This window comes from Odontesthes bonariensis, chromosome 8 (genome assembly GCF_027942865.1).
Source record: "Odontesthes bonariensis isolate fOdoBon6 chromosome 8, fOdoBon6.hap1, whole genome shotgun sequence".
Taxonomy (NCBI): Eukaryota; Metazoa; Chordata; class Actinopteri; order Atheriniformes; family Atherinopsidae; genus Odontesthes; species Odontesthes bonariensis.
In genome coordinates this window covers 34,515,108-34,540,559 of record NC_134513.1, presented here as the reverse complement: position 1 = coordinate 34,540,559, position 25,452 = coordinate 34,515,108, and the positions used below count along the sequence as shown (strand labels likewise).

The following is a 25,452-nucleotide window of genomic DNA, read 5'->3' as shown; positions in this document are numbered from 1 at the left end:
AAAAAATAAAAAAATAGACAAGACAAATAAACATGTTTTGTCTTTTTGTTTATTAACACTTTTAAATTATTAAATTGAAATATATAAAATCAACTTAAAGTGCACAATTAACATCTTCTTTTCAACATGTCTCATGTCTGCACCTATAAACACACCGATAGCGTTTGTGATCGCTTTAGCCCGGTCGGATTGTGAAGGAAGGGGCTGCTTAAATGCCGCGGTGATGAGCGGTTGTTCACCCGCTTTCGGTTTCACTCCTGTCAGTGAAACACCGGGGGGATGTCGCTGCAAAGGCGTGGCCATGCTCGATGTGTTTGCACTGTTGTGTGGCTTTCTTGTGCCACAGTGCCTACACACCATCACGGTTTTATCCACCAACCTCTTTCCTTCTTCATTAAATTTGACAGGGAAGCCAAAATGCTCCCAAACAGGGGATTTAAATGACGTGGGGCGTGAAGCTCTTCTGTTCCTCCGATCGCCATGACCACGCTGTGTTGCAGGTTAGGGGTTTTCTTTATGTTAGCTATCGCTATGTCAGCTCCGTGTTATGTCTGTGTGGTAACCTAGCCTAACCTATGTTTGTGTGGCAGCGCGAGTATATGGAAACAGACGTAGCACTAGTATATTCAATTCAATTCAAAATTCAATTCAATTAAATTAAAAAAATACTTTATTTATCCCAGAGGGAAATTAAATGTTGATGTAGCTCAATTAAATCAAGGAGTTATTATAGATGCTGATGGCTGTGGGCAGGAATGATTTCCTGTAGCGGTCCATTTTGCATCCAAACTAGTATAACGGCTGTGTGAGGACTGAACATGCGCACAATTTTTTTTTTTTTCATAAATCAATCCGCGGATCATGTGTGTGCCGAACCGAAATAATTGATCCGAACGGACCACGGATCAATGATGATCCGTTGCACCACTACTGTTAAAGCTGCGGTCGGCAACTTTTTTTTAGTCATATTAGCTTGAACTGTCATGGGATTCTGGAAGTAGAATATTAAATAGGCTGTTTAGGAAAAATAACGAAATCTGTAGCTCCCTCTGAAGCCTGTAATCATGCTTGCAAAAACCGAGCGCTCCCGGCTGTTTTCAACCAATCAAGTTAAGGTGGAGGAATCCTTCCTGTCAATCACAGCTTGTGCACACGCTGCTGAGCGTGAGTCTGCCCCAGCTTGTGTGCGCTCACACTGGTGTGAACTCACGTGCACAACCTCGTCCACAGAGGGGGAGGGGTTTGGGGGGCGATCGGAGCTTGTTAGAGGTTGGGGGAGGGACCTGAAAGTTGTATCAGTTCGAATTTTCCGACTTTGACTCGCAATTTTGAAAACCTGCCGACTGCAGCTTTAAGTGTTCATTAAACTTATGGTGCTTTTCTGTGACATTTCAACAACGTGTTGCTTCCGTTTTCCGGAATCGATTCAATTCCACGTCAGAATTTAAATTTTGATTTCCAATTTGATTCAATATCAATTCAAACAAGACAGCTTCAATACCAATTTGGCATGGCATGACATGTTGTTGAAAGAAAAAATGTGACTCTATGAAGACTTTTCTATTATACTGTCCGATTTCACAAAAATGGTGAACATGGCACGCACTGTGGCTCTCTTTCCATCACTTTCACATCTGAATGAATCATTTGCAACATTAATGCAAAAGTGACCAATGAATGACTGAATGGTGTCACTCTAACAGAATGATGAGGTAATTTATGTTACGCATCTCATGTGAAAAGGTATCCTTTCCTCTTCAACATGCTGCGGAGCGATGCAACCTCCATCACTTCTTACAGGAAACTGGTTCAGATGTTGGACTTTCAATTAGGTTTCTATTTTTCATTTTTCACCCGTTCAAACTTTTATGAGCAGTTCAGAAGATTTTTCAGTAAAAGGCAACAGCAAAGGTTTTCAAAGGTTTGAGAGAAGCTCTTTGTTGCTGGTTTTGTCGTTGGACTGACAAGATAAAACTGAATTTTACAAATTAGTAACTTTTCAACGAAGACAGCGTTTCACTCCACCACCGTCAGTTCAGACAATACTGAGTCTTGTAAACTCCAGCCAGAGCTGCTCTGCTTGACAAACATGATGTTCTGTAAAAAAAAAGTTTTCATACTGATTCATATCAGACAAAACATTCAGTTTAGGCTGAAAATAACCCAATCTTTAGCTCTGCAGACAGCTTAGAAAACTTAATTATTCTATCAAAATTCCCTTGAAAGCTACTGAAAATTGCAATTTTCTAAAGCCAGTTTGACAGGCATTTGTCACCGTGCAGCATAGTTCTTCTCATAGTTCTTCTCAACCGACAACAATTCTTCGTACAGCAAAGTCTGTGCTTGTTAGTGTTCAATATGAAGCCGTGACAGAAAATGGAACAAAACTGGAACACAGCCCGAGGCAGCACAAACTGTCGCCAGAGCCAGGGGGAGAAAATGCAGGCTGGAAATTCAAAACACCAACGAACCGGTTACAAAACGTGATACGAGGGGGACGGAGAACACAGTTTACAGGGAGAAACACGTAGGGGAGGTCTGCCACACACCTGGGATGAAAAACAAAGATGTGGAGCTCTAAAGAAGCAGATACTCAGAAAACATACTCAGGATTTGAACCAAAGTAAACGGTATATATGGACAATATAGAACAGGCTTAAAGTAGGCTAATAATAACCACAGAGCTATGTCAGCAAGCATCTCTGAGCTATAATCAATTAACATATCCAAACAAACAAAAATAACACAGATTTTAGCAAAACAGCAGACCAGAGGCGGCCACAACTGCAAAGCTACAACATTGTACTACTTGACTGGCAAGAAGTAGCAAGATGGCAACTCAGTGACTCAGTATGTCTGGTGTGTAGCCATCTCAAGGACACTGAACATTTCAGCATTCATCCGACATTACTTAGTTACGTCAGGCTAGGACAACTCTGTTTATCTTAACCTGAGATATTATCCACCTTAAAAACTCCAGGTTGTTGTGCCGGCACGTATCAAGAGTAACGCCACGCAAGCCAAATGTCACCATGTGTCCGAGCCACCACCTTTCTCTTTGCCAAAACATTTAATTTCAGATTCCCTCTGCAACATATGCCCATAAAACCCTCTACAAGCTGCTAAAAATACAACCAACCCAGTAGATTGGTTCTGGACAGAGTTCAAGGTGAGATGACTTCAGGCGTTAATTTCATATTAACAACATGTCATCACAGCATTCACATCCTGTAATGCTAGCGTTATGCAGCCTTCAAATGGAACTCTTCAGCTTGTGATTACAGCATGTGAAGATGTGTAGATGAAATGCTTGGCATTCAAGGGATAAGTCGCCTGGTACTGGATCGGATCAGCTCTGCTGTATAACATGTCTGTAATCATCCAGGTCATGATAATCCTAAGAACTTAAGTAGAAGACAACTGGACTTTGTTTTGGCTTTTGAAGATGGTTCACCTTCGTCCAAGAGGTTTTTTCAGGTCTAACGGACAGACAGAGTGTTCCCAGTATTTAGAACACATCTGGCCAATACAGTGTTTATTTTAGTCAGGCTGACCACCAATCATCTTTAGACAGTTGGAATGGACTTCCAGTAATGTCCTGGTAGTATTTTCATTTCATCTTCTATGATTTGAGGTTTGAACTCTTATTACATTACATTACGGTCATTTTGCAGACGCTTTTAACCAAAGCGACTTACAATAAGTGCGTTCAACATCGGTAGGCAAAAGAACTTCAGGTCACAAGAAATCATAAGTGCATTTCCTTCCAAAACCAAGAGGTTGTCATCTCAATGAAACCTCTTCTGCCATGGTGCTATGGACATTCCATCTAGAGGAGTTGAACTTGTAACATTTCATTAACTGCATTTTCATAGTCTTTTTGGGATATTAGCAAGACAGATTTAATTGCAAAGCCAAACACTACAGCTGGCACACTTTGTTTTTTTAGCCAAAGGACAACAGAGAGCCATGTAACATGGAGGAGGTATTTGATCAGATTTGGAACACCATGTGGTGGACAAAGGTGCCAAGACCCCATCATTTAAAAAATCTAATTCAGTTATTTGTATGACTATTAATTGTCAACAAGATTTTCATGTCTGAGGCAGATGCTCCACACAAATGATTCATAAAAGTCAACACTATATTTGTTATAACATCACAGCTAATAGTATCTTATACGAGCCAAAGTCGAAAGTAAAACAAAGCAGCTCATGACAAATAGAAAAAAATAAAATAGCTGGTGAAACTACAAACAGTTTTACTTGTGATGACATAGAAAATGTTTAAGACAGGAAAGCAACTGAGGGTTTATTGAAGCTAACATAGCTGCTAAGGTATCCTGTTTAGGCTAATATAGCAGCTAATGCCAAAAATCCTTCCATAATTAAAATTAATCTATTAGAAGTATCTTCATTAGTTTATCAAAGTCAAGGTTATTTTTGTAATGCCCTATATAGCAGATATTAGTTTCTTGCTAACACTGATGTAGGCTCTAAAGCTGTTTAAACTTACAGGGCAGCTAACAAATGAAATGTTCAGATGACTGGCAGGCATGAATATGGTGAGCTATAATCACAATTAATGTCATTTTATCAGCTTTCATTGTAAAAAATGCTGTAGTATCTTGTTTAAGATAGCGTAGAAGGTAAAGTTCTTTGTTTAGGATAGCAAAGCAGCAGCAAGTGGACATATCAATGATAACAAAGCAGCTAACAATTGCTTCTTCAGGCTAACACGGAAGCCAGCTGTATTTCGTTTGGGACAAAATATTGACAAGGAGCTAATATAGAAGTTAACTGCATCTTGTTTGGGCTAACAGAGCAGCTGAAGGTATTTCAATTAGACTAACATAGCAGCTAACAAATATATTATGCTAGCTAACATAGCAGCTTAAGTTAACTTATTTAGTCTAACATAGCAACTACACATATCTCATTTAGACTAATATAGCAGCTAACATGCATCTCATTTAGGCTAACACAGCAGCTAAAGGTATCTTATTTAGGCTATAATAGCAGCTAAATATATCTTATTTAGGTTAATACAGCAGCTAAAGGTTTCTTAAGTGGGTAAATATAGCAGCTAAAGGTATCTCATTTGGGCTAAGATAGAAGTTAAAGGTATTTTGTTTAACTAACAAAGCAGTTGAGAATATTAAAGCAACACTTGAGAAGTTTGTGAGTCGCAAAAAAACCCGCTTCTGACTCGTTTTGAAGCGGACTGTCTTTGTTATGCACATTCCCAGGCCTGAAACTCCTCCGGAGAACCCGGTGGCTGAGATACCGCAATTGACGACTTCGGTTTGGAGCCCTGCACTACACGCTTTGCTTTACGGTCGCTTGTAATTCTTTTGGGCTTTTGATTTAGTCTTTTTTTTCTTTGTGGCCTCACCAACATGACAACAACTTTATCTGTATGGCTGTAGATGTCCCGGGTTTACAGATAGTAGTTTGTTTACTGACAGGGATGCATCAATAGAGAATAGGCGACGACATCCCGGGACATTGCATTCTAGTTAGTGATTGTCATATCGTTTGTCATGCCTGTCAAGCTCACAACCAAAACAGACATGGATAAACAGCACATTAGGCATCAGGGAATGACAGAGATTCATCATTATAATAGAAAAAACACATATGGACCAGGTCAAGATTAAGTTAAGAATTTTTGCAGAGAAAAGTTAAAAAATGAAGCAAAACAGCACTGAGAAAATTGAAAAAATACAAAGGTGCTGATCTGTATGAGAACAAAGAGACTGAGTGATCTCAATTAACTACTGCATGTAATCTTTTCAGATGAGTTTCCCCGTCTTGTCTGTGGAGGGTGGGCTTACGCATTTGAGCAGTTCAACAACTATAAATCGTTTGAAGCCCATCTTCAATCTTTGCTGAATTTCCAACCTAACAATGAAAAATGTCATTCTCACAAAGGTACGTTACTGTCAATAAACAGAGGCACATCTTCTGGTGTCATTTCTATAAGCTGGTCATAACATTTGTGTCAGAGCAATACAGAATCATTGTTGATTTTTTGGTGTTTTTTTTCATACCAAAATTAGGATGTTTTAACTGTTTAAAGACATAGTTAAAGCATGAACATGTTAACGGTCAGCGTTAACCGTCTGTTAACTACTACTACCTCTGTGCTGAGCTGTGTTGACTCTTGCAACCCAGTGCGCAGCACTTTCAGCTAAACTTGGCCTATGAAATGTGTTGTGTTCTCATTAATGCTGATGGGAACCCTAGCCAATAAATACCCACTACGACTGCTGAGACATGCTTTCCCAAAAGCCAGATGTTAGCAGTTTCCACAACTTTTGACATCAAATTTCCAAGCTCTATTGTGGTTTTTTCTGAAGCTAACAAAGAAGCTTATGGTGTCTTGTCTATATTAAGACAGTAATAGCCTATAACAGTTTCTAAATACATTACAGTTAAATCTGTCGAAATATAATGCATCTGTGGTATTATGTAATTACAAGAGATTATAGGATTGTTAGAGGATAGCATCTCTAATACCATAGTGTTTAATTGTGTTAAAACATCTCTAATTCCCAAAACAATCATCTTAGTTAAGATTCCACATGCTAAACATAAACTGTTTCTAACCAGTTAAACATTTGAATCTAAAATATGATGAAGCATTAAACACTATACAAAAAATAAATCGACAGATCTCTAAAGAGAAAAGTACAATTTCTTCTGATGGTTTTATTAAGCCCCGTTTCCACTATGCAGTCCGGTACGGGTCGGTTCGGAACGGTTCGCTTATTTCAGGGTTTCCTGAGACATTAGCAGGTTTCAAGCTAACACACAGCTCCAGCAGCCACTTTAATACGAGTACAAACACAGCTGTAACACGCCATAACAACCCTTACTGCGTTGTCAACCTTTTTAAACGAGACAACCTACATCCAATAAAAGACATTTTAGGGACCAAAGAGAAATAAACTGACCTCAGTCCGAACTGAAACGGAAGCTTTATTCTTGCCAACCAACCAACCAATCAACCAACCTGAAGGCCAAGAATTACCAAGCAACCGAAAACACACACAAAACACCACCGAATACCAAAGTCACCGTTACACCCACCAACCGAACAGACGCCAAAATGAAACAAACAGAGCCCGAGAACTGCTGTGAGTGCTTTATAAATGGCTAATGGTGACAAAAACATAGGCAGCGAACAGCAGGACACCAGCAGGAAAGCTGCTTTTGCTTCTGCTGCTGTCACTTCTCATCTGATGGCTAAAAATAAACATGACAGACAGCGAGGAAGACGTCCGGAGGTGCCTCCGATTTAGCTGCTTATTATCAGTTTAGTTGCTACACTCGGAGCGCAGCTTCTTGTCTGCCTGCCATTATGAGATTACATATCATTTAATGAGCAGGGAAGCAGAAAGGCGAGCCACTGGGACTGTGAGCTGCTGCCAGACAGCTAGCAGAGCCTCTCCAGCCTCTCCAGCAGTGTTTTCGTGTTTCGGACTCATTGCGGTCACGTCCAAACGAGGCGGAGAAACAGCGGCGTGTCTCCGCCACAACGGGCGGTACCAGGCTCTTTAAAAGCGGCTACAGAAACAGTGCTCACCCGTCGGGAGGACCGAGGCTCCGGGCTTCTTGGTTAACATGGCGGCGCCGCTCCTCTCCTCTGGTCACAGAACTAGCAGGACGCCTCCTCTTCCTCCATCTTCAGCTCCTCCTCTTCCTCCTCCTACACCTCCCATTTCTCCTCCTCTTCCAAATCTCTCTCGACACTCCCTTTACCTCAATTTCTACAGAGAGTTACTCAGTTTTATAATGAATCTAAATGTAATCAAGCTTAATTAAAAACCCGATTATTTTGCTATTTTACCGAAAAACCTAATCCATAAATAAATGTATTGATTTTAATATTGCTTGCAATGGAAGTTCGATAAGCATCTCCCTGAAATGAGTTTTTGGAACTTGGGATGGCATTATGTATATAACATATATTTAGAAGAAATTCACAAATATTGCCACTTCATTGTATGTTTTCTTAGAACTGAGGTGCTGTATTTCTGCTTAAATCCCAATTACTCTGCAGAATTCTTGATCCAGCCCTCATTTCTTTATATTTCCTTCTTGTAATTTTCTAAATATGGTCTTGAGGAATAGAATTTCTTAAGGTCTTTACACGTTTTTCTTCATTTTTAGTCCAGTTCTTGCACATGACCATTTCAAATGAACAGGCAACTTAGCAAAGAAGCCATTTTAAATTGGATCATTAGGCACAAAACAGGATTTCTGCAGCAACAAGGTGATTCCCAAAGAGCTGTTAGCTGAAAACTTGGCATATCTCAGCACGGTGTGCAGTGTGTCCTTAAAACATCTGAGGAAACTGGACAAGTGGAGGACAGAAGAAGAAGTGTCAGGCCTAAAGAACTATCTACAGCAGATGAACAGGATCTGAAAGTGATGTCCTTAAGAAAGAGGAAAAAATCCAGCAAAGACCTGACACAGGAGCTGAGAGATGCATCTGGACCTTCAGCTGATCCATCTGCTGTTGGCCCAAGCCTCATCGAAATGGGCTCCATGGAAGTGTGGCTGTCAAGAAGCCGTTCTTAAGGAAGGGAAACAGGGAGAAAAGGCTGAGCTGTGCCAAAGGACACAAGAAGTGGGCTGAAAATCAGTGGCAGCAGGTCTGATGGAGGGATGAATCCTCCCCAGAGCCCAGACCTCAACATTACTGAAGCAGTGTGGGATCATGTTGGCAGAGAACGGAACAAAAGGCAGCCCACATCCAAAGAAGAGCTTTGGGATGTCCTTCAAGAAGCCTGGAGAACTATTCCTGAAGACTCCTTAAAGCTCTTTGCACAGTACTGTGTCTAACTACATTGTTACCACAACACAGTTTGTGCCCATTCAGAACTATAGCTATGTAATACACGACTTTGTTTGAACTGTCTCAACTGAGTATTTCTAGTCTGAGTATTAGAAATCCCTCTGTAGGTTTGATAATGACACAAAGTGCCCCAGGGTACAGCTTTGTAAGAGGCCCTCCATCTCACATGGATAGAAAACTGAAAGAAGCTCTTTGTGATAATTTAGCATCTTTTTAATCAGCCATGTCCTTTTTTTTTTTTTTTGCATTTTGTAATGATCTCTTTGCACTCATTTTGTCTTTGCAATGCTTTTGCATCAATGAATATTAATCCTGTGTTCCTATTTGAGTCAGTTCGTTGTGGCTGTTTTGCATCTGTTTATTTTCACTTAGTGCCTTTTTGTTCTTTCCTTGTCTTTGTTCTTTTTTTTGAGTTTCTTTGCAGTTATTTTTTTAATTTCCCCCATTGGGGGATGAATAATGTATTTTTCTATTCTATTTCTATTTTTATATCTACTGTCAAATGAAACAGAAAGTAAATTTTCTTTCAATCAGAAAGTTTTAAGTCCCAAAGATGCAGTGAATGCAACTTCAGACGAACAGCATCACATGACATATTACACTGGACAGAAGTCCACCATTACTGCTTCCACAGGAACTGAGAGGGTAAGTTGCAGCCAGGGCTGCTGATCAATGCTCTGATTAACTGATCATCAGTCAGTGTGAGCTCCTCTATAAAAGCAGAAGTTCTGTCAGTTTGCTGCTCTGCAGCATTCAGGTGTGTGTTAACACGATGCCAAGGAGGAAAGACATCAGCAATGATCTCAGAGAAGCAGCTGTTGCTGCCCATCAATCTGGGAAGGGTTAGAAGGCCATTTCCAAACTATCTGGAGTCCATCGTTCTACAGAGAGAAAGATTATTCACAAGTGGAAAACATTCAGGACAGCTGTCAGTCTGCCCAGGAGTGGACGTCCCAGCAAGGTCACCCCAAGGTCAAAAACCCAAGAGCTACATCTCAGACTCTGCAGGCCTCAGTTAGCATGTTAAAGGTTAAAGTTCATGACAGTACAATTAGAAAAAGACTGAACAAGTATGACTTGTTTGGAAGGGCTGCAGGAGAAAGCCTCTTCTCTCTAAAAAGAACATGGCAGCACAGCTTAGGTTTGCAAAGCTGCATCTGAACAAAACACAAGACTTCTGGAACAATGTCCTTTGGACAGACCAGACCAAAGTGGAGATGTTTCGGACCAAAGTGGAGATGTTTGGTCCGTGGTTGTTTGATTCACCTCTTTGTGATGCTCCATACATTTTCAATAGGAGACAGATGTGGACTGCAGACAGGTCAGTCAAGCAAACCTTCAACATCCAGCTCTGCATCAGTGGTACCTTCACACAGATGGAGCCCTCCATGCCATGGACCCCGATGCCCCCCCACACCATCACAGACGCTGGTTTTAAACCTTTCTCTGAGAACAGCCTGGATGCTCTTTCTCATCTTTGTAGAAGTCGACGTCAGTTTTTCTCTTTGGACCCTTGTCAGTTCATTTTAAGTTTCAGACCCAATCAACAATCTACAAATTTAAGTTTTCGTTGCATTTTAGAATTTTTTTTTAAACTTTTCTGGAAATGTGATTTGTATATGGAAATAAAAACCGAAAAATGAAAACCCGGAAAAGAGGACATGAATCCACACAAACAGATCAAGAAATAACAACGGGGATTTTTCAAATGAAACCCAAAAACCAGGGAATACAAAGACTGAGGGAGTTTATGAAAAATACAAACCAGGCGGATTGTAATCTGTGAAATCAGTCCAGGAGAGCAACAAGGACAGGAAGCAAACATAAAGAGATACTGCAAGAGATACTACAAGATAAAACAGGAAGTTTAGCTCAGATGCAGAAGGAAAACTGACTTAAAGCCGAAACAGAAAGTTGGCCGCCAAGAACAACAAAACTGGAAATCCAAAGAAGATTCAGACTGAAAGAAGAAAACTAACCCATAGAATAGCAAACTGGTGCAGCTGATGACAGCACAGAAGAGGATGGGCATCTGATCTTTAAGAAATGTGCTGATTTAAGGTTCTTAGATTGTAGTTTTTATTCAAACAGCATATTCAGATAGACAACTATATTTTCAACATGTGTGACTCTGTGGTTGTAGTTCAGTTCAGCTTTAAAGCATCTTTAGACAAACAGCAGCCATGCAATTCAGTATGAACACACAGGATAAAGAGACCAATACACTCTGTAAACTGCTTGATGAAGGAAAAGAATGTGGAATAACGTTCACATTTTATCTAATATATGTATATACAAAACATATTTAAAGATATCAGAGATGCCGCTCTCACCACATCTGTCTGAACCAACTGTCTGAGGACGATGGTTTGCCTTTGTCCTGAAGCCCATATGAGGACATTGTCACTTTACACCTTGTTTATGAAGCTGCTTGGAGACCGGCAACATGTTTACACCACAGGCGAAGAGATGGTGCTGCTGCGGACAATAAAGTTTGTTCAATCACCACGTGTGTATGTGTGTGAAAGAGATCTCAGGTTTCACAGCTTTTAGGTAAATTAAACACTGGAGCGTACTTATGTAACACACACACAGACACACACAGCAACTCAAATAACTAAACAAAAGAGAAACCCGATTACTGTTCAACTATCAGGCTAATTAGGATCATTGCCACAGTTATTCAATTGTCATGTTTTTCACAAGAACAATTTTCTCTCGTTTGAAATAATTGTATTATAGAACACTTCATTGGAAAATACTAAAAGAAAATTTTCTATAAGTTAAAGTTATTTGCTGTTACTGAAGTGTATCATTTCAAAGGTTTTGTTAAATATATTTATTAGAAGCAACTTTGAAATCTGTTTTAAGTACACTTATGAAACAAAGTAAGTGCTTCATACACAGCTATATTGAATTAATAAGCACACTGTTGGAATTTATCTGGATAACTTTGATCAGTCTTTCCTCATCACCTCATCACCAAAAGTCTGTCTGAAGGGGTCAACACAGACATTTAGAGGTTTAGGTGGTCCACCAGGCCAAACAGATTACACTTTAAACAAATGAGAAAATACAACATTGTGAATTTGCCCCATAAAACACATAAAAATGCTTAAAAATGACGATAAAATGCATGATAACAACTATTCTCAATAAATAATCAAAATAAATCAAATTGTTAAGTTAATGGACGAAATAGCCAATTAATACGTAGATAAATCTACACTGGCATCTAGTGCATCGGCTGCCCTACTGCACGCCAATCGGACTTTTATTAGGAAATCAACCGGAAGTCAGCCTTCCTCCGTCGTTCAAACAACTCTGCGATGGCGACTGGAAGAGGTGAGTTTTTTCGGAGTTTCATGGAGGGTTTAGATAGAATCCCTGCCCAACCTGTTGCGGTGACACGACAAAAGAATGGCGGAGGAGGAAGACCGGGTGCTGATGGAAGGTTTGCGGGCCCGGATAGAGGACAGGCGGGCGGCAGGAGGACGAGGAGGCGGCCTGGGGCGCCGCAGAGCCCCGTCAGGGGGACTGAGCCAAGGTGATGGGCGTTCATTCAAATGGATTTTACTCGACGTCTTTTTTGATAGATTTAATCAGAGGTGGAAAGAGTACTAAACAATTGTAATTAAGTAAAAGTATCTTTACTTTGCCTAAATTCTACTCAGAGTAAAAGTAAAATTACCCATCTCAAAATTTACTCGAGTAAAAGTACAAAATTACTTCATTTAAAATGTAATTTGAGTAAAAGTTACTTAATTACTTTCAGTTTCTTAAAGCAAAAAAGGAGTCATGAATCAAAATTCAGTACAAGTTGTTTTAATCGATTTCGAGGTGTATTAAAGTGTATAGTTGTGTATTCGTAGGCACACTCATATTGAGGAAATACTATTTTTAAAATACATTTTTTAAGATAGAACAATCTCATCCTTTTGAAAAAAAAAAAGTGCTTTACTGTCACGGTTATCAAAAATGCAGATTGTAATAGGCCTACTGTAGGATTGCTGCAGTTAGCTAGGCATTAAATTAATTTAATTATTCAATTATTCCGTATTTTTTTTTCAAAACTACAGCAAAGCGAGTTGTTTCAGAAGGGGTCGGTCAATTGCTGCATAAATGCAGTCTCAGGTAAAAAGATTAACTCCTTCAAACTGAATGTGACAGGGCTACCATTTAATTCCTAGAGGGAGCTAACGTTCTGTGGGCTGATGGAAACGAGTAAAGAGAAGAGCTAAGCAATGTGTTACTCTGTGAACTTTCAGTTCCGGGACAGCTGTTATTTTTCACCATCAATATTTGTTTTACTCAGTAACGTGAGGGGTTTCAAATGTAGTAAAGTAAAAGTACTTGGGTCAAAATGTACTTGAGTAAAAGTAAAAATGACACATTTCAAAAACTACTCAGAAAATTACAAATTACTCATTAAAAGTACTCAATTACAGTAATGTGAGTAAATGTAATTCGTTACTTTCCACCCCTGGATTTAATTTATGTGCGATACGCCTTTTTTTTTTTTTTTTAATTAATTTTTTTTTCTTTATCTCAGCTGCTCGGGTCAGGCAGCAGGCTTTCCTCAAATAAAATCTTCCTCCAAAGAAAACTGGTTGGAAAGGTAAGATTAAAATCCAGGTTAAAAACATTTCTTTTCTCATGTGTCTATGCATGAAATCTGCACAATATGTTTTAACTAATCTGGACTGTTGCTTGTTTTTAAATTCATTTAACTTATTTTATTTGTTTCTCTTTATATTCTTTTATGTATTTTTAATGCTTCTTCCACTCCCTGCTGCAATGCTTTTATTTTATGTAAAGCACTTTGAATTGTTTTGTACATGAAATGTGCTATACAAATAAATTTGATTTGATAAGATAATTAACGATTGGCATTAGAGAAGCTACACAGAATTGTTGGGTCGATTTAAGATTATTTTAGATGATTAAGGGGTGTGTAACGAGTTGAATCCTTCCGGTTTATTTCCTGATCAGATTTGCAATGTAAATGTCTTTGAATTTCAGGTCTTAATTCCAGTTTTGACCTCTTGTTCGGTCACAGAGCTGAGCAGCTGGTTCCAACATAGTTTCCTTTACCTCAGACACTTTCTGAAGCAGTTACAAATTCAATTAAATTCAATTCAGTTTATTTATATAGCACCAAATCACAACAAATGTCATCTCAAGGCACTTCAATGGTACAGTCCAATCAAGCCAATTAGAGTCCAATTCATTGTAATCATAATCCAATCAAATCCAATTAATTCAATTAAAATATATAGTACAGAAATAAATCTGTTTGGTGACACAACACTTAAAAAGAAAGCCCAGTTTGTAGCAGAGGGTTATGACTGGTCTTTGTTTATGTTTATGTCAGAAAACTGTCCAAATGTCTAAGATAAAGTTGGGGACGCAGTGATGCTGAACTGCTCAGCGGCAGCATACAAACTGCATCTTAGCCGAGTAACATCATGTCCTCATTCTAACACCTTCTTATCTCCTCCTCAGGCTCCCGTCTGAGATTCTGATTAAGATTCTGTCGTACCTGGACGCCGCCTCCTTGTTCTGCGTCAGCCACGTCAGCAAGCTCCTCCACCGGCTCGCCAACGACGAGTGAGTGCTTTGTTTCATCTGAGCTGTGTGTGCCCGTGCAGATCAGGGCATCGGGTCCAAAAACCTGTGGAGTCACCGATACACCTAACATTAATCTGGTAATACCTTAGGCCTGGTAATATTCGCATGTTCATCTCTGTGTCTCCTTTTGTGTGACGCAGCCCAGAACTGAGCCTGAAATACAAACTGTATAACTGCTAAAATAAAGCTGTTCCGATCCAGTCTCAGGACAGAAAGTTGTAAAAGCGGATCGCAGGATCCGTTCGTTCATCTGGCAGAATCTGTGTCCATCTGTGAGCTTTTTTTTCCGTGGCAGCGTCATGTGGCAGAAGCTTTACACGCCGGAGTTTGGGAGTCAGAAGTGGAAGCCGAAGACGGCGGCTGACGCGGCGGTGAAGGAAGATGCGGCGGGGGATCAGTCAGCGGGCCGCTGGAAGAAGATGTACTTCAGAGCGATGGCTGGACAGGACATGAACAAGTGGAGGAAAGAGCTGAAGGACATCAGTCCGTACACCGGCCTGCCCAGACAGACGGAGTGGGTCCTCAGGTACCAGACTTCGGACTTTTGTGAACAGTTTGAAGTGGTTACCACTGTAAAAATTGAAAGCAGCAGTCCTTCAGATCTTTTTTATTTTTTTATTTTTGAGACACACACACACTAAAATTAAAAAGAGAAACATGAGTGCGGAAGATGAGGCCGGTGCAGAATCTGCGCATGCGATGGATTTAGTGTAAAAAAACAAGTTATTCTCCATTATTTGGAGGTGTTTTGGATTCAGAAAAGAGGATGTGAACCAGAGCGAGGTGTTGTGCAGGTCGAGGTAAGGCAACATGTTCCACCACCTGAAATCGCAACGAGAGAAACGGCTGAGACTTCTCAGTCATCCAAAGTGAAGCCCCAGCAAAGTTTGATTGCTGATGCCTTCAGTAGCGTTACGCCATATGAGTCGATGCCACAGGCACAAAGACCTACAGATGCTACAACATACCACATTGCAAAAGACGTGGTGCCCGTGTACACCGTCACAAAAGAGGGCTTTCAGAATATGGTTCGGACGCTGGACAAACGCTACAAAATACCATCCCGAACATATTTTAATCGAGTGGCCATTCCAAAAATCTATAACGCATGTAAAATGAATGTTGAATCCGACCTCCGTGAAATTGAACATTTTGCCGCAACCACGGACCTGTGGTCGAGCCGGACGACTGAACCGTACGTCAGTTTAACGCTCCATTCTATAACGACAAACTTCCAACTCAAGACCCCACGAATGCAGATGCTTAGTTTTCACTGAACCCATAGTCATGTCGTATTGTATCGTATGAAATTTTGTCCCTCTCGTTCAGCCCCACACTGTGTTGTTATTTATTGAACAAATACGCCAATGGTATTTGCTAAGTTGCTTTAAAGTGGAGGAAACCGGTGAACTGAGCTGTCCTGAGAAGCTGTTTTTGGAAGTTTTAGATTTTAGACCGTAAATGATTGAGGAAGGTCAACTGCAGGCTCGTCAACACAGAACTGAGAAACTGAGTACTGTGCCATTTCAAAATAATCATCAACACGAAGTCTGAACATTTGACATTCTGTTGCTTTCTTTAAACAAACGTATACAGTCCTGCAGACCCGACATCGCCTTTTGTCTTCAAGTTCTTAGCGCTCGAACTTCCTGAAAGATGCTGCAGGAGCAGCGGGAACTAAATCTCTGCTCTCCAGGACATTTCTGTGCATTCCTCCTGCGTTCTGCACCGCTGTCCCACATTGGAAGTTACATTTTTCTTTCCATAAAAGGTTTGTGTGATATCCACAGTCCTCCGCCGCATGTCAGGCCCTGAAGCTCGCACGTCACCGTGGGGGGTTTCCAGGCAACCGGAGCTGAATGCCTCGATCTGCTCACATGATGATGGGAAGACCAGATGATATTGTTTTCCTCATTCATAAAAACTTAGAATTGAAAGAGGGTTCACTTTATTTTTATCACATGGATGGAAAACATTGATTTGACAGATAATTGGTCATTTATTTGTTCACCCTTATGTAGTAATGTGACTGATGAGAGACGAGCTTTGGGAAAGCTCTACTTAAAGCTGCCCTGGAGACCGTTTTCTACCTGGCTCAGCTCATTGCTCAGCTCAACGTTGTAGATTATTTGTCTTTTTCATTGACCTTGCATCAGTCTGTATGATGGACAAATGGGTTCTGCCCACGTCGTAAACCTGGAAGCTGTGGACATAAAAAGCCTGAATGTTGGTTGTGTGTTTTTCTTCCAGGAGCCTGAATGTGAGCTGGGAGCTGACACTGTGCGACCACCTGGGACGGGAGAGCACGCTGGAGCACAGCCGAGTGTTTTTCTTCGAGTCCTCTGTGATCGTCCGCTGGAGCGGAGGCTACGTCCAATACCATCACATCCGCAGCATCCAGCTGTACGGCGTCAGGAAGGAGCCGCTGAAGAGCCCCAAAGCCAGGAAGTAAGAAACACGTCCCGCGCAGTTTAACCAGTTCCATTAGATTCTGTTTAGAGCTCTCATGTTTGAAGGAAACATTTTGTTCCTGTGTGCATACAAAGAAGCTGTGATGACATGTAAACTGAAACCGAGGTTCAACGGTCAGTCGGAGCTCCTCTCCACACACTCCCCCATCTTAAAGGGATAGTTCGCATCTTTTGACATGAATCTGTATGACATCCCATATTAGCAATATCATTTATGAACATTGATTACCCCCTGCTGCGTCCTGTGAGCTGAGTTCCAGCCTCGTTTTGGTGTTGACGAAGGTAGTCCGGCTAGTTGGCTGGGGTTTAAAAAATAAAGTGTTTTGCTTCTCAAAACAATATGCGTTCAAAAGAGTGATACATTTGCATCACAAAATCGTTCATCCAGAAAAAGTCAGACCTATTTTCTCTCTACCTACGTATCACTACGGGCTATGTAGACCGTGCAGACCGAGCAGTCCCCTGCTTCCGAGCAGCAAACGCCGTAACAGCGCGGCAGGCGGCAGTGATACGAAGGGAGAGAAAATGGCGCCAAGCAATTGTGAGGTCTGACTTTTTACTGGATGAATGATTTTGTGATGCAAATGTATTACTCTTTTGAACGCATATTGTTTTGAGAAGCACAACGCTTTATTTTTTAAACCCCAGCCAACTAGCCGAACTACCTTCATCAACGCCAAAACTCGGCTCACAGGACGCAGCAGGAGGTAAGTCGAATTTAATAAATGATATTGCTAATATGGGATGTCATACAGCTTCATGTCAAAAGAGGCGAACTACCCCTTTAAAAGTAGGAACCACCACCTCGGTCTCCCACTCCACAGGTGTCGTCAGCCTAAAAAGCCCCATAATGTCGGATTCATGGGGGTTGAGGGAGTTTGAGCATCCAGTCTACATGTGTTTTACTGGCTGAGAGACGGCTTCTGACCGGGTCCCCTGAAGGATTCTGTGGGGGGGGGCTGTAGGGGTCTGGGGTACCGAGCATCTGTGTCCACATTCTTGGCTCAAAGTCGAGCTCGGTTGTAGCACCTCTTCTGGTCAGCAGGACTTGTGTTCTGTATTGACAAAGACCTAACGACCCCCCACCCCCCCTCCTCTTGCAGGCCCCACTGGCGCTCTCTTATTTTAAAGCTTGACACAAAGACTCAGCGGCATCGCGTCATCGGCAAAGACGGACTGATCAAAATGTTGCTTCTGCAGCCGGGCGTCATCGTGGGCATCTGGAGGGTAAGATGTCAGCAGAAAATCCACATGATGTTTAACAGCTGTAAGTCGGGTTGTCTGTTGGTGGCAGAAAATCTGTCCTGTTTGTTCCTTCATTGCGCAGGGTCAGAACAGGGTGGCCTTCATCATGGTCAGCCTGCACTTCCACAAACTGGTGGAGAAGAGTCTGCTGGGATCTCCCGCCTGGTGAGCTCGCGTCTCATTAAAGGAGGCTTCACAGTTTCTTCTTTGTGTTTTCATTCTTATCCTGTGAGTTTACTGCCCACTTTCATTGGAGATAAATAAAAAAAACAGAATAATGTAGCAGTTTACTGGAATGTACTTATAGAAAGTCACTTTAATTCAATTTGATTTCCAACAGGAGTCTCGGAGTACTTTATAAAAGTTTAATGCAAGTCCAGTTAAATGTATTCTTATTCAGTTCAGAATATTAGTTCTTATGAAATGTCCATTTATTAAAATGTTCCACAGCTGGGGAAACCAACAGATCACTCGGCATCATTACAGTAAAAGGAGGAGACGTCCAGCAGAACCAGAACCAGGAAGTGTTCACCAGAACTAGTTCAGAGTTCAGTTCAAACCGATTCAATTGCAGTAATGAGAAATTTAACTACACATCAAACCCTGATCAAATTTTTCATCAGCGGGTTAAACTGTTAAACCGGAGATCAGGTTGGTGGCGTTCAGCTGCACTAATGCAGAGGTCAGAGCTCCATCTGCTGGACACGACACGTCACTGCAGCTGCTGGGAAATCTCTTCTGATGAATTCAATAATGTCCAATATGGGATGGGATTTTTTTTTTATTATTATTATTTTTTTTAATCATATAATGTCCAAAAAACTATTTTGTTATGCATTTAAATTTAAAAGCCTTGTTTTGAGTGAAAACTTTCTAATGAGCTGTTGAGCTCAAATTTCTGATACTTGTTTCCATCATTTAAATATCTTACTAACGGAACAGAAAACTAACAGAAGCTAACAGCTAAGAGACAACACTGATCTAAGACCTTTGCTTTGCTTCCTCGCCCTGTGTTCTGTTTGTCCCTCCCGCAGCCCGTACTCTGAGCCCGTGGACCCTCCACCTGTGGACGACTCGGACGCTGACTTGGGCCTTCGTGGCTACACTCTGCACTTCGTCCTGCACAACACCGGCACTGAGATCATGTCGGGACACTTTCGGCAGCTCTCCTGTCGCACAGGTAATCTGATTACTCAGAGAAGCAGAAACCCACTGTTGGGTGATCAGATTATGAGTTTTAATGTAATTCATCATCAGCTCTGTTTTCAGCACATGCAGAAACATTTTGAAATCTACAGATTGTGTATTTCTTGTTGGCTAAGCAGTTGCATTGGTCCTCTCTCTATGTGAGGACGCTGTGGGTCAGCTTCATCCCATTATTTTCCTACGCTGGAGACGAGTTTGATTCTGCTCCTCAGATATTTTGTTCTCATTGACAATGTTTGCATGGACAGCAACATGGAGAGCACATGTTCACTACAGTCTGTGCAGCAGAATGCTGTAAAAACAGTTCTATACTCGTCTTCCTTACTCGATCAAAATATTGATAATTCAGCTAAATCTTGGTTAAAGGTGACATGTTGTGTAAAACTCCTTCTTCCTGTTCCTGGGAGCATATATCAGGGCGTCTGAAGTCACCAGCAGGTGTAAAACTCCTTCCTGTTCCTGGGAGCATATATCAGGGCGTCTGAGGTCACCAGCAGGTGTAAAACTCCTTCTTCCTGTTCCTGGGAGCATATATCAGGGTGTCTGAGGTCACCAGCAGGTGTAAAACTCCTTCTTCCTGTTCCTGGGAGCATATATCAGGGCGTCTGAAGTCATCAGCAGGTGTAAAACTCCTTCTTCCTGTTCCTGGGAGCATATATCAGGAACTTTGGCAGTTCCTATAATCTTTTAATCCATGGGGCCGTTTTCTCCCGCATTCGGACATACAGGAACTCGGGACCATGACCCTCAGTTCCTGGAACCATTTTAGCTCCTTCTCTGAAGCTGTGTCTGTTCTGGGTTCTATAGGAACACATCTGAGGTGTTTGGTGGTCGGTAGCTACGCCCCTTTGTCATGCGGTCACGGCTGAAATGTTTCCTCATACGACACGGACACTTACACGTGGTCTCCTTTGTCTGCGGCGCTCTGCTCTCCTTCCTTCATGAAACCAAGAAGTATGGCCTGCGCTCCATCCTGACTCTCTCTGTGAGCTCTTCCAGCCTCCATGTTAGACGCCTGATGTGATCGTCTATGATTAATATCACCATCATGCAGACCATGAACACGGTGGCCTACCCGCTCTCCATGTAAGCTTCTTGGTGGCGTTTGTTCTTCTCTCCTTACTTTTTGCGGGTTTGGTTTTGTTTTGTTGTTGAATGTGGCGCTAAAGTAACACGTCGCTGTCGCAGACGGTTGCGCCGCATCAGTCCCGACTCATGTGCGAATGCAAACTGAAACAGTTCCCCTGGGGAAGGACAGTTATCAGAACGAAATTCGAGGAGGACCGCTCTTCTGTCCGAAAGCGGCTAAAGAGGAATCAGTTCCAACTGTCAGAGCCTGAACTTCAGAGCAAGGAAATGGAAGCATCTGTGAAATAATTCCTCATGGTTTATTTATTGATGCATTTTCTCCTTTAGCAGCAGCTAACGCTAACAGCTTAGCTAATGAAGATGACGCACACCAACTTCTAAGGAGTTATTGCTGTTCCTCTCTGAAAGATGAATATTGTTCCCACATTACTTTGTTAGCTGAAGCTTTCTATACCGCTCTCGGTGTGTTAACGTCACTGGTATGTTTCTGATAAAGATGAAGGTGTCCGAGTACTATTGTTTAATGAGTTTAACATGTCCAAAATGTTTAAACGCAGTAATTTTATTATTTTTTTTATTTATTTATTTTTTAACCCCTCGTCCTGTCCAGCATTATGGCAGCAGAATTGTAATCTGAATACCGTTTATACCAAACACATTTGCGATGCCAAGGGAAGCTTTATGAATGTAAAGCTCCCCTTGATGCCCATCAACTCCTTATTTATTTATTTATTTATTTATTTATTTATTTTTGTTACAATACTTAACATGATGTGATAGTGTTGAACCCGACCGGGGGACAGAGAGAGAGGGAGAGCGAAGAGGAGAAAAAAGGAACAGAAATAGGAAGAGACAAACATAGAAAATAATAAAAAATCAGACAACCAGCTGCTACAACTGTAGAAACAATACTGAAGACAATCCACGGCTTTTGTGGGGAATCCAGCCTTAGAGGCACCAGGAGCACCTGTAAGCAGACAAGCAGAGAACAAACACACAAACAAACAAACAAAAAAAGCACAAACAGCAACAATCTCAGATAATACAACTGTGGATACAGATGACCTTAAACCACAGGACAAAACGCAGTAATTAACGGTACACATGCATTACTACGAGTTACGCTGTGTACATCTCCAGCTTGGTCCTTCACTGTTGACGAGAAAGCATTGTTTGCTAGTATCTGCTGCTAGCTTACAGCTACACTGCTAAACAACAGAGGAACTATCTGTATCTGTTGTTGGTCTGACTGGAGGAACAGCTTCATGATGTTTGTGTTTCTGCATTAAATCACTCACCGGATGTCCAGGTTTTGATGACGGTATGTAAACACAGACTGATATAAACTGGTGTCATGACGGTTTGTCCTTGTCCCTGTTGAAGCCTTTATGGTTGAACCTCACTTGGAGCTCCTTCTTGTTCAGGATCTGACTCCCATTGTGTTAAAAAAAAAAAAAAGGACACACTATGTCCTGTTTAGGCTCAGAATTGATTCTTTGATTCTTTTCTCTGTGTCTCCTGAGATCTTTTCATCTCGACTCTTAAATACGTTCTCACATTGATCTTTTACTAAAGACTGATCATTTCTTGTCTGTTTTTGACTTCACCTTTATTTCGTGGGACTTTAATGAAAGTTGTCGTGGTTGTTGTGTTTGTTTGTTGGCGATCAGTTCAGTTTCAGCGTGGTCTGGTGGAGCTGAGGGTCATCAACAGGACCAACCTGTCGCAGCACAGATCGCTTTCAGGAAGCATCAAGCTGCCCTGGAAGTTCCAGGATCTGGAGGGCGCTGTGGAGGTACCGCTGCCCAACACAAAGCTGCCTTTCGTAACGCTTTGATTCACTTGTGACCTCTGAACTTTTTTTTTTTCTTTGCTGCTTAGAGCTGATGTTGTTTGAGAGAACGTGTGGCGCATTTCAACTGATTTATGTTAAATAGAAAATTGTATGCACGGCCCCGCCTTAAATGGTCGGAACCATCTGGATTACTTTAACCACTTTCACTTTGGTATCAGCCGGCCTCTTTAAGCCTGACTGCAGTTGGTTCAGACTCTTAACCGGCACCAGAAAAAGACATCTCTCCACTGGCTTAAACGTAGAATAAGTTTTATTCTTTTGTATGTTTTTAAGCTTTACTTGTGTTGGCAACTCCTCTAACTCCAGACCTTTTAGATCCTCTGATCTGTCTCTCTTGTGTCGCGTAGAACTGCTGCTTCATGACTCTGACTCTGCTGGACGAGTTCCAGAAACCCTTCTGGTGCGTCAGCGCGCCCATTTACATCACGATGACCAAGACGTCGCTGTCCTTCGACTACAAGGGCGATCACTTCCTGATGCAGTACGGAAACCCTGACGGGGAGGTGAGGATGAAGCTGGTCTGGTTGAAGGAGCAGAAGCAGTTTTTCCTCATCAGTCTCACCGTCTATGTTGCGGTGGTCAAAGTCAACCAGCGTTTCAGCAGAGCGTACTGACGCTGGGCCGGACTCAGATTTAGTTTAAGGAGGGTCGTCGTGTGAAAACAGAGAATGTGAGAGCCTGGCGTGACACGGGCTTGTTTTCAAAAGACGAAATTTAGATTTGAATAAGGGGCTTTTGAAATGATTTTTAGTTGGTTCATGATGCAGAATGTTTTGTTAAACTGCAAATGCAAACGTGCTTAAAGTCGACAGAAGATGAGCAGTGATGCATTAACTGTTGGATTCAGTCAGATTAATTCCCTTTGGTTGGATGTTTTGTTACGCTGAGCAGTTTCATTTTAATTTCAACATGATAAAAACGGAATTCAAGTCGTGAGTGTCCATTTTTTTTCATTTTATTTATTGACAAAACATTTTTCTTCTGGGGGGATTTTGTGGTGATGGAGCCGGTCCGTGAGGACCACCACCATGATCTCTGGGTCAGATCCTGCATTTAAAAAAAAAAAAAAAAACTTTATTTCTCTTGCATTGGTGTGCGTTTTATACCTGCCAGTTCCTTTGATGCAATGTTTTACTCCATAACAATGATAAAGTGAATCTCAGTGTGTCACAGCCTGCAGTGGGACTTGGCCTTTGCTGCTGGTTGTTGTTGTTGTTGTTGTTGGTTTGGTGCATACGAGCCCTCAGACCTCTGCTCTGCTTCCAGGGGTAAAACTTCCTGGGCTTATTCGGTCGTTTCTGCCTCACATTTCAGTGCTGTACTTCTTCCCCATCCTGGGACAGGATGAGCAAACCGCTGGACGCCATCTTCCTTTTCATAGTCTTCCTTTAAAACTCTGAAATCAAGAAGATTCTCTTCTGTCTGAATTCTGTCTGATCAGAGAGCAGCTGTGCCATTCTTGTTGCTGTTGAGGTGATTAGAAAAAATAAAAAAATAAATTTGAGCTGTCAAGGAAAAAATGTCCAAAGTACAACTAACTTAAGCAGACTCTGGGATGAGGGACTAGAACTATGCCAAAAAAAAGGAAGAAAAGGTCTAAGTAGGCGCTTGTGTATTTACTGTTTGGACTGGAAGTTTCTGAATCATTAATCTCCCTCTCAGACGCTTTAAGCCATGCATTGCTGTCCAAGAGGCTGTTTTGTTTACATGTTTCTGACTTTATCAGGAAGAATCTGAGACCACACCCTGTTCTGCTCTGAGAGAATCCAGCTTTTCTAATTTCAACAACCATTCATGTCAGACAATGGTTTGTGTTGCTCTTTAAACCGCAATTTATTCACACAGAAAGCACTGCAATTCAACCAATAATTCCCCCAAGCTGAGTCCCACACAGAGAAGCATTTATTGATCGTGTTCTCGACTTAAACTGGACGAGTTTGAATGGTGAGCCAGTCTGAGTGGCTCTGACTCTCCACGTGACGTCCTGTTTTACAGGATGCAGTGCAGCTCCTCTGTCACACATCATCATCTTTGTTAGCTGTAGAAATCCAGTTGATACATGTCTCAGAGTGTTTGTTAAAACAGTGTTTGTATTAGTTTGTTTAGAAGTGACATCATTTGAGAGTTCTTAGGCATTTGGAGTATGCTGTGATTATCTGAAAGGTTTTACTCATGGATAAGAGTTTAATATAAAGCAGAATGCTCATTCCTTTGAACAGCTGTATATTCCCACAGAGGCAGCATGCATAAATCCCACAAGGGAACAGAAACTAACAATAAAGTTGCATTTGAAAGATTTCAGTTGATTTATAGTGTTGAGAGGGAGGACAGCTCAGCCTTTTCTCCCTGTCTGTAAAGTTAGATTAGGAGCGTTTTTCCTCGTTATTATCGCGTTAACTCGCTAATTATTTAGCGCCGATAAATATTTTATCGCACATTTTTTCTTTTTTTTTTAAATTATTTATTTATTTTTTAAAATTTTTATCATTGTAAAAGTCTGTTGCTCACAGGCTTTTATTTTGTAAAAGTCTGTTGCTGTCTGCTGCGGAACCGGAAAAGAAAGTAATCGGCGGATCCACCAAACATGGAGAAGGGTACGGAACTTTTACTCGGCCATTCTCATTTTAAAGTTCTTACAGTCATCTGTAAACACTGCCAAGTTGAATTGTCTTCTCAGCGTAGTAGTTCCAGTCTAAAATATCACTTAAAGGCAAAACACACAACTGATAGCAGCAAGTCATTCAAGGAAACAGACAGTGGAGCGAGGCTTCTACATAAAACCTACAGAAAGATGCTGATGTTAAAAGTGTGTTTGCACAACAAATGTTATGGCACTTTCATTCATATGGCAGCACATTTAAAATAAAACTAAATGCTAAAAGATATACACTACTTAAAGCCATAATGTGTAATATTTCACGTTGTCTATTAACAAATTTGAGTCTTATCATTCACAAGTATTACCTCAATCGTAATTAATTACCTCCATCACTAAAGTGCAGTGTTCTTATATTCTTTATATTCAGCATACGAATGTACATAAGAGTGTTACACTCCAATGAATGTCTCCATGTTGCTCTGCCATTTTAA

General features: G+C 41.2%; 2 protein-coding genes across 2 annotated transcripts in view; one reads left to right on the top strand and one right to left on the bottom strand.

Annotated features, from left to right (window-relative positions):
* The window catches only part of dyrk2 (dual-specificity tyrosine-(Y)-phosphorylation regulated kinase 2), a 31,852-nt gene extending 24,158 nt beyond the window's left edge, over nt 1–7,694 (bottom strand). The window contains exon 1 of the mRNA XM_075472264.1: nt 7,591–7,694. Within this exon, the coding sequence (XP_075328379.1) occupies nt 7,591–7,630 (40 nt within the window). The 5' untranslated portion in view covers nt 7,631–7,694. The remainder of the gene's footprint in view (nt 1–7,590) is intronic.
* A 4,500-nt stretch (nt 7,695–12,194) lies between these two features.
* LOC142385723 (F-box only protein 15) lies at nt 12,195–23,116 on the top strand. Its single transcript, XM_075472435.1, has 10 exons — nt 12,195–12,412; nt 13,418–13,483; nt 14,371–14,475; nt 14,792–15,022; nt 16,747–16,944; nt 18,071–18,194; nt 18,295–18,377; nt 19,247–19,392; nt 22,178–22,302; nt 22,710–23,116. The coding sequence occupies exons 1-10, from the start codon at nt 12,195–12,197 to the stop codon at nt 22,974–22,976; spliced, it is 1,563 nt and encodes a 520-aa protein (XP_075328550.1). The 3' UTR covers nt 22,977–23,116.
* The last annotated feature ends 2,336 nt before the right edge of the window (nt 23,117–25,452 follow it).